The sequence below is a fragment of the Anarrhichthys ocellatus genome, unplaced genomic scaffold, assembly GCF_004355925.1.
Source record: "Anarrhichthys ocellatus isolate YVR2014 unplaced genomic scaffold, GSC_Weel_1.0 scaffold19, whole genome shotgun sequence".
NCBI lineage: Eukaryota > Metazoa > Chordata > Actinopteri > Perciformes > Anarhichadidae > Anarrhichthys > Anarrhichthys ocellatus.
The window spans coordinates 1646319-1659209 of NW_022280049.1; the positions used below are offsets into that span (position 1 = coordinate 1646319).

Here is a 12891-nt window from a genome sequence, read left to right on the forward strand (position 1 = left end):
CCCCCCCCCCCCCCAAGGCAGCCTGTGCACCTTTATTCCAAATGACCTTGTTTACGGACATAACACAACCACCACAAATTCCCAGACAGAATCTCATTTCGAGGGAGCATCACAGCAGAGGCCGAATGCAGAGAGATTTTCGCAAGCAGGTTACAAACCTGCGTACCTTTAATTAAACTGACATATTATTACATGGACATTGTAATGAAGTTAGAAGTTGAATTAAGATGGAGAAGCTTCCTCCATTTTGGATAGAAAGCCTGTGTCGAGCTGAGGAAACATGGCATGCAGGATTGTCTCTCTCTGCACAGGCACTGTTGCCAAATTTGAAAATAAAATGTCTGCAGTGGCAACAAAAAGAATCCAGCGTGTGCCAAAGCATGCCAATTCAAAGGAGAGGTTTCTTAATTTCTAAAGTACAGGCGCATCTGAACACATACAACATATAAACCATCCTGTCTGATCAATAGTTTGAGAGAGAGATGGATAAGCCCATATTGATGGTATTGACAGAAAAAAAGGCTTATTTAAATCCCTCTCTTCCACCACTCAGCAGCTTCCTCCTCCTGGCCATGCGATGTCATCTATTGAGCTGCAGAGTGGAACACTCCTCGCCCAGACAAAAGAGGACGCCAGTCTCCATAGCACAAGGATATGTCCTCTCACAAAAGGAGTTACAATATTCAGAGAGAGAGAGAGAGAGAGAGAGGGGAGGGAGGGAGGGGAGAAGACAGGAAAGGGAGGGAGAATCCTAATAACTTCTCCATTTTGAATGAAGTCTGACCTTCATGTCTCTTTCTTTCTCTCTGGCTCTCCCTCTTTCCTCAATCCCTCTCAGTGAATTCCGAGTGACATGCATCAGGAGTCGTGCACCGAATGTCTTTCCTTCTTTCCTGCATAAAATGAAAGGCTAAGTGGAAGTTTGTGGGTTTTTTTCTTGTTTTGCGAGTGTGTGTGTGTGTGTGTGTGTGTGTTTCTTTTCTCGCAGCCTGGGCGGTATCTATGTTATTGGCTGAGCCTTTTCAGGGGCTGGGTAATTAGATCAGACTGCCTCTTTTCGAGAGTGAACTGAGCTCTAAAGTGACAGTTGGGAGCACTGTTGTAATTTTCTGCTCCTCCTGGTAATTGAAGACCAGGATTTGGCAGGATTGGGATGCATATATCCAGGGAATAAGGAGTAAACAACACACTCACCCTTCCTCCTCAGCATGCACCCCAACAATAACACTCGCCCACTCGCACACAGACAGCCACCCACCCACGGACACAGATCCTATACACACAAAAACATCTAATGCCTCCTGCAAACGAAATAACACTCTAATCTATTGGTCTGTTCCCCAGGTGTGGCGTAAGCTAATTTCAGTTAGTTTGCATAAATCCACATTCACCTTTGAGGCCAATAATATGTTTACTTTCACCCCTTATTATGCAATAATTTAGTGAGACAACATCGCATCTTATAGCGTGACATATTTACAAGAGTTTGAGGTTTGAAAGGAAGCAAACTAACAATGAAATAATGCTGGAGACTTGATAATGAATTTGTGTTTGTACATTCTTAATAGATAGTTTGATTGGCTGGGTTTTGGGGTGCAGGGTGTTGATATCGGGTAGAGTTGGACAAGAATATAGAAGTCCTTATTCAGTATTTCCTGAATTTTACAGCACGTATGAAAGTCTAGGTCATGGTTATATATGCTACAAAGCATAGCCACTCTTCTTTTACAGAAGAAATGGTAAAAATCCTAGAGGTCGACGCATCCTGACTCTAGTATGGGTTAAGTTTCAAAAACACCAGCTCCTACATGTCCCATGATGCAACTGGATGCCATCTTTTCATTAGACCTTCCGTGCTGGATAAAAGTGCACAAGTGGATCTTTAATACAGAGATATCTTAATGCTTCAATTAGAAGTACATGGATGGTGACAAATGGATTTTATACTGACCGTCAGCGGTGGAAAGTCACATTTACTCTAGTACTCTATGTACTTCTTTACAATTTTCAAGTACTTCTACTCTACTTGAGTACTTCTATTTTGTGCTACTTTTCACTCCACCACCTTTCAGAGAGAAATATCCACTACATGTATTTCACAGCAGTATTCACTATCGTTACTTTACAAATGACAACATTTCAAATCAAACAAACACATGAACGTGATGCAATTTAATACAGTACGTAAACTGGATTACTGAGAGCGACACTGACCAAACACATCAATAAAAGGTTGCATACAGGTGTATGCAACAGCAATAACGATTCAATTATGGAATCTATAAAAACAAACAAGGTTGGAACATGATGACGTGTACTTTTTGCAGACATTTTACTGTTAATGCAGGACTTCTAGTTGTAACAGAGTATTTTTTCATTGTGGCATTTCTACTTTTACTTACCGAAATGATCTAATTACTTCTTCCACCTTTACACTCATGATATGGAATGATATGAATTAATAACCGAACAGATAACGACACAGACAGGACGTGTTTTCACGTACAACCTATTTTCCCGTCGAGGACTCTGAGTCTGCTCTCAGTTAGCCATCCACACTCACTAAAGCCCTGCTGTTGTAACCAGCCGGCCCGTCTCTGCAGGTATGTGTCAGCGTGCTCACAGCGCAGAGGCATCTGGCCGGGCTGACTCTGACAGAAGCTTGTGTCTGGACTTGCTAGCATCAAATAAAACCTGGACCAAACCCACGAACCAAAAAACGGAGAAGCCGGGAGGCACCGGCACTGACAAGGACAACGTATCTGAGGTAACAACCACATCTCTCTGCTGCACGCACACCCTCAAATTCACAACAAACCTTTTTCTAGCCTCCATTGCTTTGAGACTGTGAAGCAAAAATATGTGTTTGTGTTTATATAATTGCGTCAGAGAGTTGTAAATTATATTTCTTGACTGTTGAAACAAAATGTAGCAATGAATAATCTGGTGCAGTGCAGATACTTACATTTTTTAAGCAGTCTTTGCGCAAGAAGTGCATATCTGTCTAGAGAGAGAATGACTGAATGCTGCAACATCTTGAATTAGCAACAATAATCTCATCTTTTAAACACGGACACTAATCTGAGATCATTCACACGCACACACACACGCACACACACGCACACACACATGCACACACACATACACACACACATACACCTACACGCACACCTACACACACACATACACACACACACATATATGAAGAGGAGGCGACAGATCAGAGGAGGCAGCAGCACAGTGATGGACGGGCTGTGCTAGCTTGTGAAGTCAAATACGCAGCATCAGTACAAATCCAGATTCAGTGTTTGTATTGAACTACTACATTATTGATTATGAGTTATCAATTATGGATGTGAGTCTCCTCAGACGCATCACAGTCCAATACCACAAAGAGACATCTTGTAGATGGGTTGAACCCTCCTGCACAATCAGACTCAGTTCGGCTGTTTGGAACACCCTGCTTTATTATTGATCACAACCGATCAATTATTGATATTGATGATCATCGGGGGATGTGGAAGGATAAAATATGGACGCATAATGCTCGTCCTATACACAGTCGTTGAAGAGCGATTCGGCTTTATTACAATTTAGGTCTTATTTTCACAGTTGTGGCCATACTTTCTAACATAGTAAAACACTGAAGTGCTGAGATCTGGAAATATGGTGACAATCCAACGAAAAATGATGATCAGACAGTTTAAAACAAATTATCTAAACCACTGGTGACCACATGGAAACCACACAGTCACAGTCTCAGGTGTCTATGTGCTGTAACTGATTCCAATTTCAATTGTTTGAATGGAGTTAAAAGTCTTAAAGAGGTCAAATTATCCAGTATTTTAGGAAAATGTCAGCCACAAATGTAAGAAAAAAGTCTGAAAATCTTACAGTTTTTTTGTCTGTCTATACAAATTGCTTATTGTTCATTCAAATAAATTTTTCAGTTTGCCACTGCATTTTATTAATTTAACTTTGGGACTTTTCACTGTAACGACACTGTAAATTCAACCTCCTGTTTAATCTGTTGTATTACATTTTTCTCTTTCTCTTTTTAAAGAGTTTGTGTAGAATATTATTACTACCTAAAACCATAAATGTTAAGAACCAAGTTGAGCAGGAAATTGAACAGCCACAATCGTTTTATTTCAATGTTAGAGTTCATTAAAAAGGCTCAGTCAGACACACTGCATATAATACCATCACATTACTTCATTATGCATCGTGATCAATCCAATAATAGTCATGACACGATAAGAAGGGCAGTTGTAAAAGGCTTACCTGAGTCCATAAAGCACCGTGCCGTCAGGGTGGAGACGAATCATCCTGTTCTTGACGGTGACGCCATGAACGAAGGACTTCTTGTCGTTGAGGAAGTAGGTGTCGGGGACCCACAGCGAATCCGCCACTCGGTTATCCAGAGTCAGGTTGTACGCAATCTCAGAGTAGGACAGGCGCTTGTCCCGCCATGCTTGCTGGAAGTACATCGTCAAGGTGTAGTCCTGGAGGACAGAGGGGGGAGTCCATTTAATGAAGCCAGTGCAGCGCTTCAAAGACAAGCTCACGGTGAGAATCAATAACGCTGACGTTAATTCCACTATGGAGCCAGAAAACACTTTCAACTGAATGTACTGGCTAAATCTTTCAGGTGGTACCCGATTGTGTTTCGTTTCCACAAACACCTCAACTGGGGAACATGTTAAGCACTAACAGCATGTCACCCCACGCTCATAGCTGAACACGACTCCAAAGATATGTCACAGCATGTTGTACTGCATAGTGAGAAGGTCAGCCAAAAGGTCGGTGGGGGTCTGAAAGGCCACGGCCTGTACTAGGGGCCATGGCGGCCGGGGCTGGGGGGTTAATATTCAACTATCCTCACTTAATTTTGGCACCATAACCGGAGGGAAACTTTCTCAGCTGGCTGACTATTGTCTCAGGCATCTGCTTAGACTTGAAACCAATGACGCCACTTACTGGTTTACAGAGACAATACTACTACTACTCAGTCTTACGCAAATGGGTCGGTTTTAATTCTGTATAATAAACGACCAAACTACTGAGATTTAGGTGAGTTTTCCATATTGGAAAAGCGGCATTTGTACTGTACAGTTTGTTTTTACACATGCTCATGAGATGTAGCAGTAAACTGTATCTCCTCCTCCTCCTCTCTCTCTCTCTCTCTCTCTCTTTTCTCTGCTTCTCACTCTTAAAAAAGACTTACACCCACACAGCCACAGTAAAACACAGCACTGCAGTTGGATTTGCTCTGTTGCAGTGTATTGCAGTGCAATCGATGAGTAGGAAAACAAATTAAAAAATACGGTCCGTGAAACGAGGCCCTTGAGCTTTTACTCCAGGCAGCCATCATCATTACTTATCGCCGTGTTTCTATGTTTCTAAGCCTTTTTTTTCTATCATCACACATTGGTGTGACACTGCAAAGCCACTTTTGCTCCTAAACTCTTATCGTTCATTATATGCAGTGTGCGCGACCAAAGCACTGCGTAAAAAGGGCATCTAAAAATACACGAGCTGCTGCCATGTTGATTTTTTCAGGAGTGAAAAGTCAAGCGAGGACGGCTGCATCCTTATCCTGTTTTACAAGTGTTCCCACTGAACCCTCCTCTCACACTCGCTCCCTCTCTGTCTCATTATCAGCCTGTCGATCGGATATCTCTATCACGTTTGGGATCGTTAGCTGCTGCCTGCAGTCTCAGTGTACATCACCCACTGAGGCAGCATCTCCCACAATACCGCCCTGTCTTCTTGACTACCATCCTTCGCCATATTGATGAAGGAACACAGAAACATAAGCAGCTAGAATCCTCTGAGAGGAAGAAGTTAATAGCAGAAGCTAAACCTCTCTCTGACTAAATTAGAAAACTGAAGCTAATAATATTAACTGGAGCCCTGTGGTAACAATCCGAGCAACATGAAGCAGAGATCATTCGTTAAAATGGAGTCACAGACTCTCAGAAACAAGCTTTCTGTATTGTTTTTTTGCTCCACACTGTTTATTTTGATACAACTGGAGTGAAATGTAATTTGACATTTTGTTGGATATATTAACAAGGGAGCGAGAGTGCGTCTGGTGTGTCACACACTTTTGCATTCATAGCTCTTAATTATTACATAAATAGGATTTATTCATTATCATAATTTGGGGCGCAGCTAGCGATTACTATCTTTAATCTTTGAGTCTTTAAGATCCCAGAAAACTGGGAAATGTCTATCTTAATTATTCAACAAAGCTTTATCAAAATAGCATGTTTTGTCCAACCAACAATTCTAAATCCCCGAATAGTCCAATCACAATGACATAAAACACAAACAAACAACAAACCCTCACAACTGAAAAGCTGAAACCAGAAAATGTTTCCGCTTGATAAATTACTTCCACTAATGATTCATTGTCAAAACAGTATGTTACTTATCTTCTTGACACAAATGACTAATGATTTCAGCTCCAGTAGGATTTTTGCTCATAGGTTGTGTCCAAAATAATTTCCTCATTCACGCACTCAAAAGTCAAGACAATTCTAATTTAGCCTAATATCCCAAATCACAAATTTGCCTCAACGAGGCTTTACACTCTGTACACGGTACACAACAGAAAGAAAATCCTTAACAGGGAAAAATGGAAGAAAACGCAGGAAAAGCAACAGAGGAGGGATCTCGCTCCACAGACAGACATGCAGTAGATGTCACGTGTACTGAATGGACCAAAATAGCAAAATTACAGTGTGGAAAAATCCCTCACTATCCCAATATAATTAAATATTTTACACGAGAATGGTCAGTAAAATTTGATTTTGGACACTGTCATTGTCATTTGCCTGGTCATTTTTGCAACTGTAAAATGTGGAACATTGCATTGTAGGATTATTAGCAGAAAGTGGGACACTACTTTTTTTTGACCGACAGAATAACAGTCACATTCATAACTAGCCAGATGTGTCTGCAATGACCATTGCTCTATTGTGTGATTGAATGAATACGAACCCACAACTGGTTAACCTTCAGTCTAGACACTAAGGTGTTGTAATCCACACTTCATTCAAAGTCATAAAACAAGCGTCAATGTATTCAGGCAATCGCCTCAAAGCCGTCGTATAACACACGTCATACAATCTTTCTGAAAAAACACAATTAAACTCACCAAGCTGTCTGCCCGCGTAGCAGCAGCAGCAGCAATGTACTGAGCAACGTGTGAACTGGTAGTTCCTTCAGCGGTCCTAAACAATAAACACACAGAGTAGTGCCTGGGGGGGGGGGGGTTGGCGATGCACTTGCCGATTAAGATTAGTGAGTGAGGAGTCAGTAGGCAGTCAATTGCAGCATGAAACAGGCAATAAAAGGAGTTTCGAGAAAACGTGAGTCACTGCAACCGCGAGAGGTCCTTGAGCATGCAGCCTTAACTGGCCACCCAACATATTATACAGTTTGCTGCAGCAGAATGAGAGATTAGCCTTGGACAGACACAGCGGTGCACACTCACTCACAGACGCAAGCACACACACACACACACACACACACACACACACACACACACACACACACACACACACACACACAAAATGGATGGCATGATCCTCCTGGCAGAGATAATGAGTGATTTTGGACGCAGCCTTGTGCCGTCTTCACAGCAGACATTCTGACTGGTCATAGTTAGAAAGGCACAGGTGTTACTAATAACATCAACGATGGCTCCGTTCTATTCAAGCCAACATGCACAATAACAGAACTGCTCTTATTTGTTCGCGTGTGTACATTTGTGCGTGCGGGGCCCCGTTGTGTACGTTTGGGAGGGTTTAAAAGTATAGAGATGCACAGCTCCAGCACAGAGAACACCTGGGCCTGCATGCTGCCTCCTGGCCACGCTGTAAAATGGCAGCATAATTACGACCTAACAGATGGTGCCGTTTACCTTCGCTCGGACATCACATGAGCTCAGAGAGGGACACAAAATACAGCTGCCTCCCCGCTCTCTTTGTACAGTCACAGTTATTGCTCAAAGACATTCCTGCAACATAAAGTACTGTACTGCCAGGGAGTACATTTTGTTCTGTGACAAGTGAAAGGGTTGTACAATTCTCCAGAAACACAAAGCAGGAAAATTATGTTGTTTTCAGACAAACAAAGGAAATCCTCTACATCTCCATGTTCATTTTTTAGTTTTTTGTTTTGATGAAATCTGCACATATAATATTCATGTCACACAACATTAAGCAAATCTCTGAGATACACACAGCCCTGAGCCTAAACATGAGAGTGAGAACACCCAATCAAAGCATATTTTAACACAAATATAAAGATTAAGAAAGAAGGACTGTTATAATTTCTGAGGAATACACAAGACATTCGTGTTATGAGCCTCTTCACTCCACACATTCAAAAGATGGAGAACGAGAAGCCGGTGAGGAGGATTTCCCAGCACGCAGGTCCACAAAGAGCAGCAGAGAAGTGAGAGACAGACCGTCCCGTGCCGGAGTGTCGGTCTCCAAAGCGACCTTCAGTCTCCTTGTCACAAGCACTCCTCACAAACTCCATTAACATCACACAGGCAGACCACTGAGCATCAGTGAGGGAGACATCTTGTGGAGAGCACCAACTTTAAGAAAAAATAACTGACAGCAGTGAATATATAAAGACGATGAAGATACACAAACAAGGCCCGGCGAACTTAAAAAGCATCAAAGCTGGTTGCACAGTGACAGTGCCTCACTACAGATATGTTTCTGGGCTCACAAACTCCCATTAAGCATCTGACAGAGTGACAAGGAGCACATTCGTGTTTCCCTGGTGAATCTGACAGGCTGCGGTTGTTACCAGACCTCCATTACAGCACAAGTCTCAGTGTGATACTTATGACTTCATGAGCATTTCCTGTAAACATGAACTTTTACAATATTTCAGACTGTTTGGGGTCTGGGAGACTCCAGCTGCAAAACATGGTCAAATAAAATATATTCTTACAGGCTCTTTATCTGTGGTTGGTGTTGACGGTACAACTACTACTATGAAATCCACAAACACTTAAATAGGATTTATGTTATATTAGTTTTATACAACTTTGTTTCTCACGGTGAGACAGACCTCTTTGGGGTGTAAATGACCCCAAACATAAGAAATAACATGTGCATTTGAATAAATGAATAAATATGTTTGTGCATAGCCCATACACATCGTAAGCATCAAAAGGTCAACTTTATATCATTCTTTAACAGCTGATAAAGAAATTATGTAAAGACACCTGCATGTATTATAAATACATTAAGAACTGTATGAATAAAGTCTTTCCTTATTTAGAGTAAGAACATTGCTTCATGGTCATTTCTGGTCTTCATATTGGGTTTCATTAGTTAAGTAAGGTTCATAGAAAGGAAAACATTTAATTTAAATTTGACTGATATAACATTGTAGTGTGTGGTGGAAAGTAAATCCAATTTCAACAAACAAAAGGGTTGAAAAACACAGTGTACCCATGAACTGATGGTATGACATGTGGTCCGTGTGCTTCTCTCTCTCCTCCTCTACGGGACCAGACAGACGTCCACCATATTGGTCATGGCTTTCATCTGCTCTGTCCTGCTGCAGAGCGCTCCAGCAGAAGCAAGAGAAGAATCTGCTGATAATGACAACGTCCACTGTGCACATGCTACGAGGAGACGATTCGACGTTAGGGCAATAACAAGCTCGTCGGCAGACTTCTCAGCCTCTTGTCTGTTTGCTTTCCATCTACAAGCTGGAGGAGACGCCACAGCACATCAACTGGTCAAGCTGAGTTTATTCATTTGTTGTGCTCTCTGTGTCCCGTTAAGGCCGGGCTTCAAATTAAATATTCGGGGTCAAGGAGGGAGTTAGTGGATTCTGAATGAGCTGCCCGCCATACACATCCTGAGGGAAGTGACAACATGGACGCCTTTATGACTCCCTTTCCAACGGGTCATTTTTCAGCTGCTTAGCTTCAGTGGAGAAAGTGCCTGACAGAATCATTAAGGGAGTCATCAGCACATTAAAGGCTTTTAATGGAGCTGGCTAACTTACTCCCTGTTTTAAGACACGCCGTTATGAAAGAATGTTACGACCAATTTAAACTTGCTGTAACTTTGCTCTTGCAGTGGAACTCTGCAAGGGTCAGTTTTGATAATTAAAGCAACTGACGAACCAGCAACCCCACGAAAACATGTACAGCCTTTCATTATTTAAAGTGGGACGGATTCATTCTGATAAAGTGCATTTCGGAAAGCCACCATTCCATTTACAAAATAGAGAAAGTAAATTATGATTTCACAAAATTACACATTTTAAAATATGAAATATGACACTAACTTCCTAATGTTTAAAATGTGCATTGTTTGTGCACATTCTACGATGAACATTGACTGACTGATTGAGGTTTTACTTTCAGATGTGCTGTAATTAGGTTTTCCTCAGATCGTGGTCTCCTCTAACATCTTCAAATGAGCCCAGTCTCTGTGGACTAAACATTAAACAGAGAACAGCTGCAGGATTAAGTGTTCTTGTGCTGTAATTATGCTGCTGACCATATTAATCTGTTACTTTGTGTGTCCACTCAGCATAACTAATGACATTGTTCTGGACAACCTGCATTCTTGTCTTAAGCTTTTTTGGAGAGCTCAGCAGAGCAAACAAGAAAACGCTGCACAAGACGAACAAGGAGACAAAATCTGGGAATATATGTGTATAAAAATGTGCATGGGGCGTAGTTCTGATTAGAATTTTTACAGCAACCTCAGAGAAGAGGTGACAAAGAATTAAGATTATATAATATTTCAGATGTAATTCTGATAATCAAGTATATTGTTTGAGTCCTCTATCGTGCAACAATGTTTTAGCTTTTCTATGTTTTATATATTGTGTAAACTGAATATATTCCCGTTTAAGATGACTGTTGTGTGAATGTGGCTCTGGTAAACTGTGAGAAGCATTTTTAACTATTATCAGAACCGGTTAATGTAAAAAAATAATCAACAGCTCAATAACTAAAATAATCGTTTGTTGCAGCCCTATTCAAGAGACTACAACCATTAAAACTATGGAAAATGTCTGTTTCATTAGCGTTTACTAAAAAGGCAAAATATCAACAAAATGCAAAAACTAATCCTGCCTCTTACCAGAACAACCTTCACCTGGAATACGAATGTTAAAAACCTTGAAAACATCCCTGGAGAAAGAGGTCTTATCTGCTGTTCCTTGACTTCCTGAGATCCACCAACAGAAAAAAAAAAAAGAAAAAAAAAGGAGGCTGTGTTGTCATGGCAACACTGAGTAAAAATAACACAAGCTTATTTTCCACAAGCTGAAAATAAAATGGAACAGGATCAGTTTGGACAAACAAGATCAAAATGGTTGCTAATTCACAGACACAAGAAGCTGCATCCTTCACACGGATGCAGCGTAACGTCGTGTTCTGGTCATCGGCTCTCCCGTCAGCTGACGGCCGGATCCCCGTCCTCGTGCAAAGAAGCCAGCGCTTGTCAGCATAATGATCGTAATAAAAGGAACGCTCACGCCCCACTAATTCCTCCATCCCAGAAGCCTCCACAGCTGGTTTGTTTAAATCTTTTAATTCACAGCCAGCTAATTAACATTCAGAGAACAGTATTATAGCACAGGCAGCGCCTCTTAACAACCATCAACCTCAGGTATTTTACATGTAATTAACAGACGGGATGAGGAAAAGACAAGGAGCGAACATACTTATTTACCTCCCTCCTTGTTCCAGCCTTGGAGTGCATATTGTGGCTGTACTCAACATATGGATGGCGTGCTGAAGACGTTATTATGCACCGCTGATGCATTGCCGAGACAACAGACTCAACTTTTATTTAATCAGCTGCACTGGCTGTGTGCAGAACACTTTTTAATGCACCACAACCAGGGTTCGGTTCCTGGATCTGTGATTTCAGCAAAAACAAACAGCATTATGCAAATGCAATTTCAGCTGCTAAGTGAGGGAGATGAGTGATGGAGCGGGATGCCAAGCGCTGAACAGACAGACAGACAGAGATAAACAGGGAGGTGGAGGGCGAGGGGGGGCGAGGGCGGGGGGGTCCCGGCCATGATATCATATCTGTGCCATATTTTGCACTAACCCCAGTGAGTCAGCACAGCCCACCCAGCGAGGATGTGTGGTCACACCTCGGACTCGGAGGACACTTCCCTCTCAAAATAGCACATTTGTAATGTCATGCAGGCGAGGCTGCTACCACGGCACTGACTGACCTGCACATTGTATTGCCCGACAACACAACTGACCTTTGGGCCTCAACAGGCCATCGTTGAGGATCACAAAAGAATGCACCAAAATAGGGGACTCCACACTGGCACGTATACACGTGTGAACCAACCTCTTACATGTGCACAAAGAAGGAACAAATCCCATCGAGCACTCAAACACCACCTCAACAACCATCCTGCCCTTCATGTCAGCTTAGAAAAAAACCACAACGACAATGGCTTCAATCAGCCCCGACCGAAATGCAGAGTTCATTCTCCACCAGAGGCATTTTTATCTTTAATTAGAAGAGTGAGCAGCTGTCTGCAACCCAAACCTGCTCGCAAACACTGATTTCAAACCCAATCTTATTCTTTCATTACTGACAGCAAAGGACTCCATGACTTCAGTGTATTGTGTCATCACATACAGGGTTCAGTTATCTTTAGAAACAATGCAGTTCAAAAACCGGTCGACATTTAAACCAATGTGTCAACTTTTCTCCTTGCTCTGCCTGAAGAGCTTCTTTTTTTTTTTTAAGTATTTTCCTTAATTTTCAAGGTTCCATAAACTTACTGGATATGAAACTGACTCAGTACTTCATTTTTCTTTTTAATTCTAGGTAGAGGTAATTCTAAAAAAGA

General features: G+C 41.7%; 1 protein-coding gene across 2 annotated transcripts in view; it reads right to left on the bottom strand.

Moving 5' to 3' along the window:
* gabrb2a (gamma-aminobutyric acid type A receptor subunit beta2a) overlaps positions 1-12891 on the bottom strand; it is a 32342-nt gene that overhangs the window by 15862 nt on the left and 3589 nt on the right. For both annotated transcript variants that reach the window (XM_031858179.1, XM_031858178.1), the window contains exon 4: positions 4285-4505. In XM_031858179.1, coding sequence (XP_031714039.1) covers positions 4285-4505 — 221 coding nt within the window. The remainder of the gene's footprint in view (positions 1-4284; positions 4506-12891) is intronic.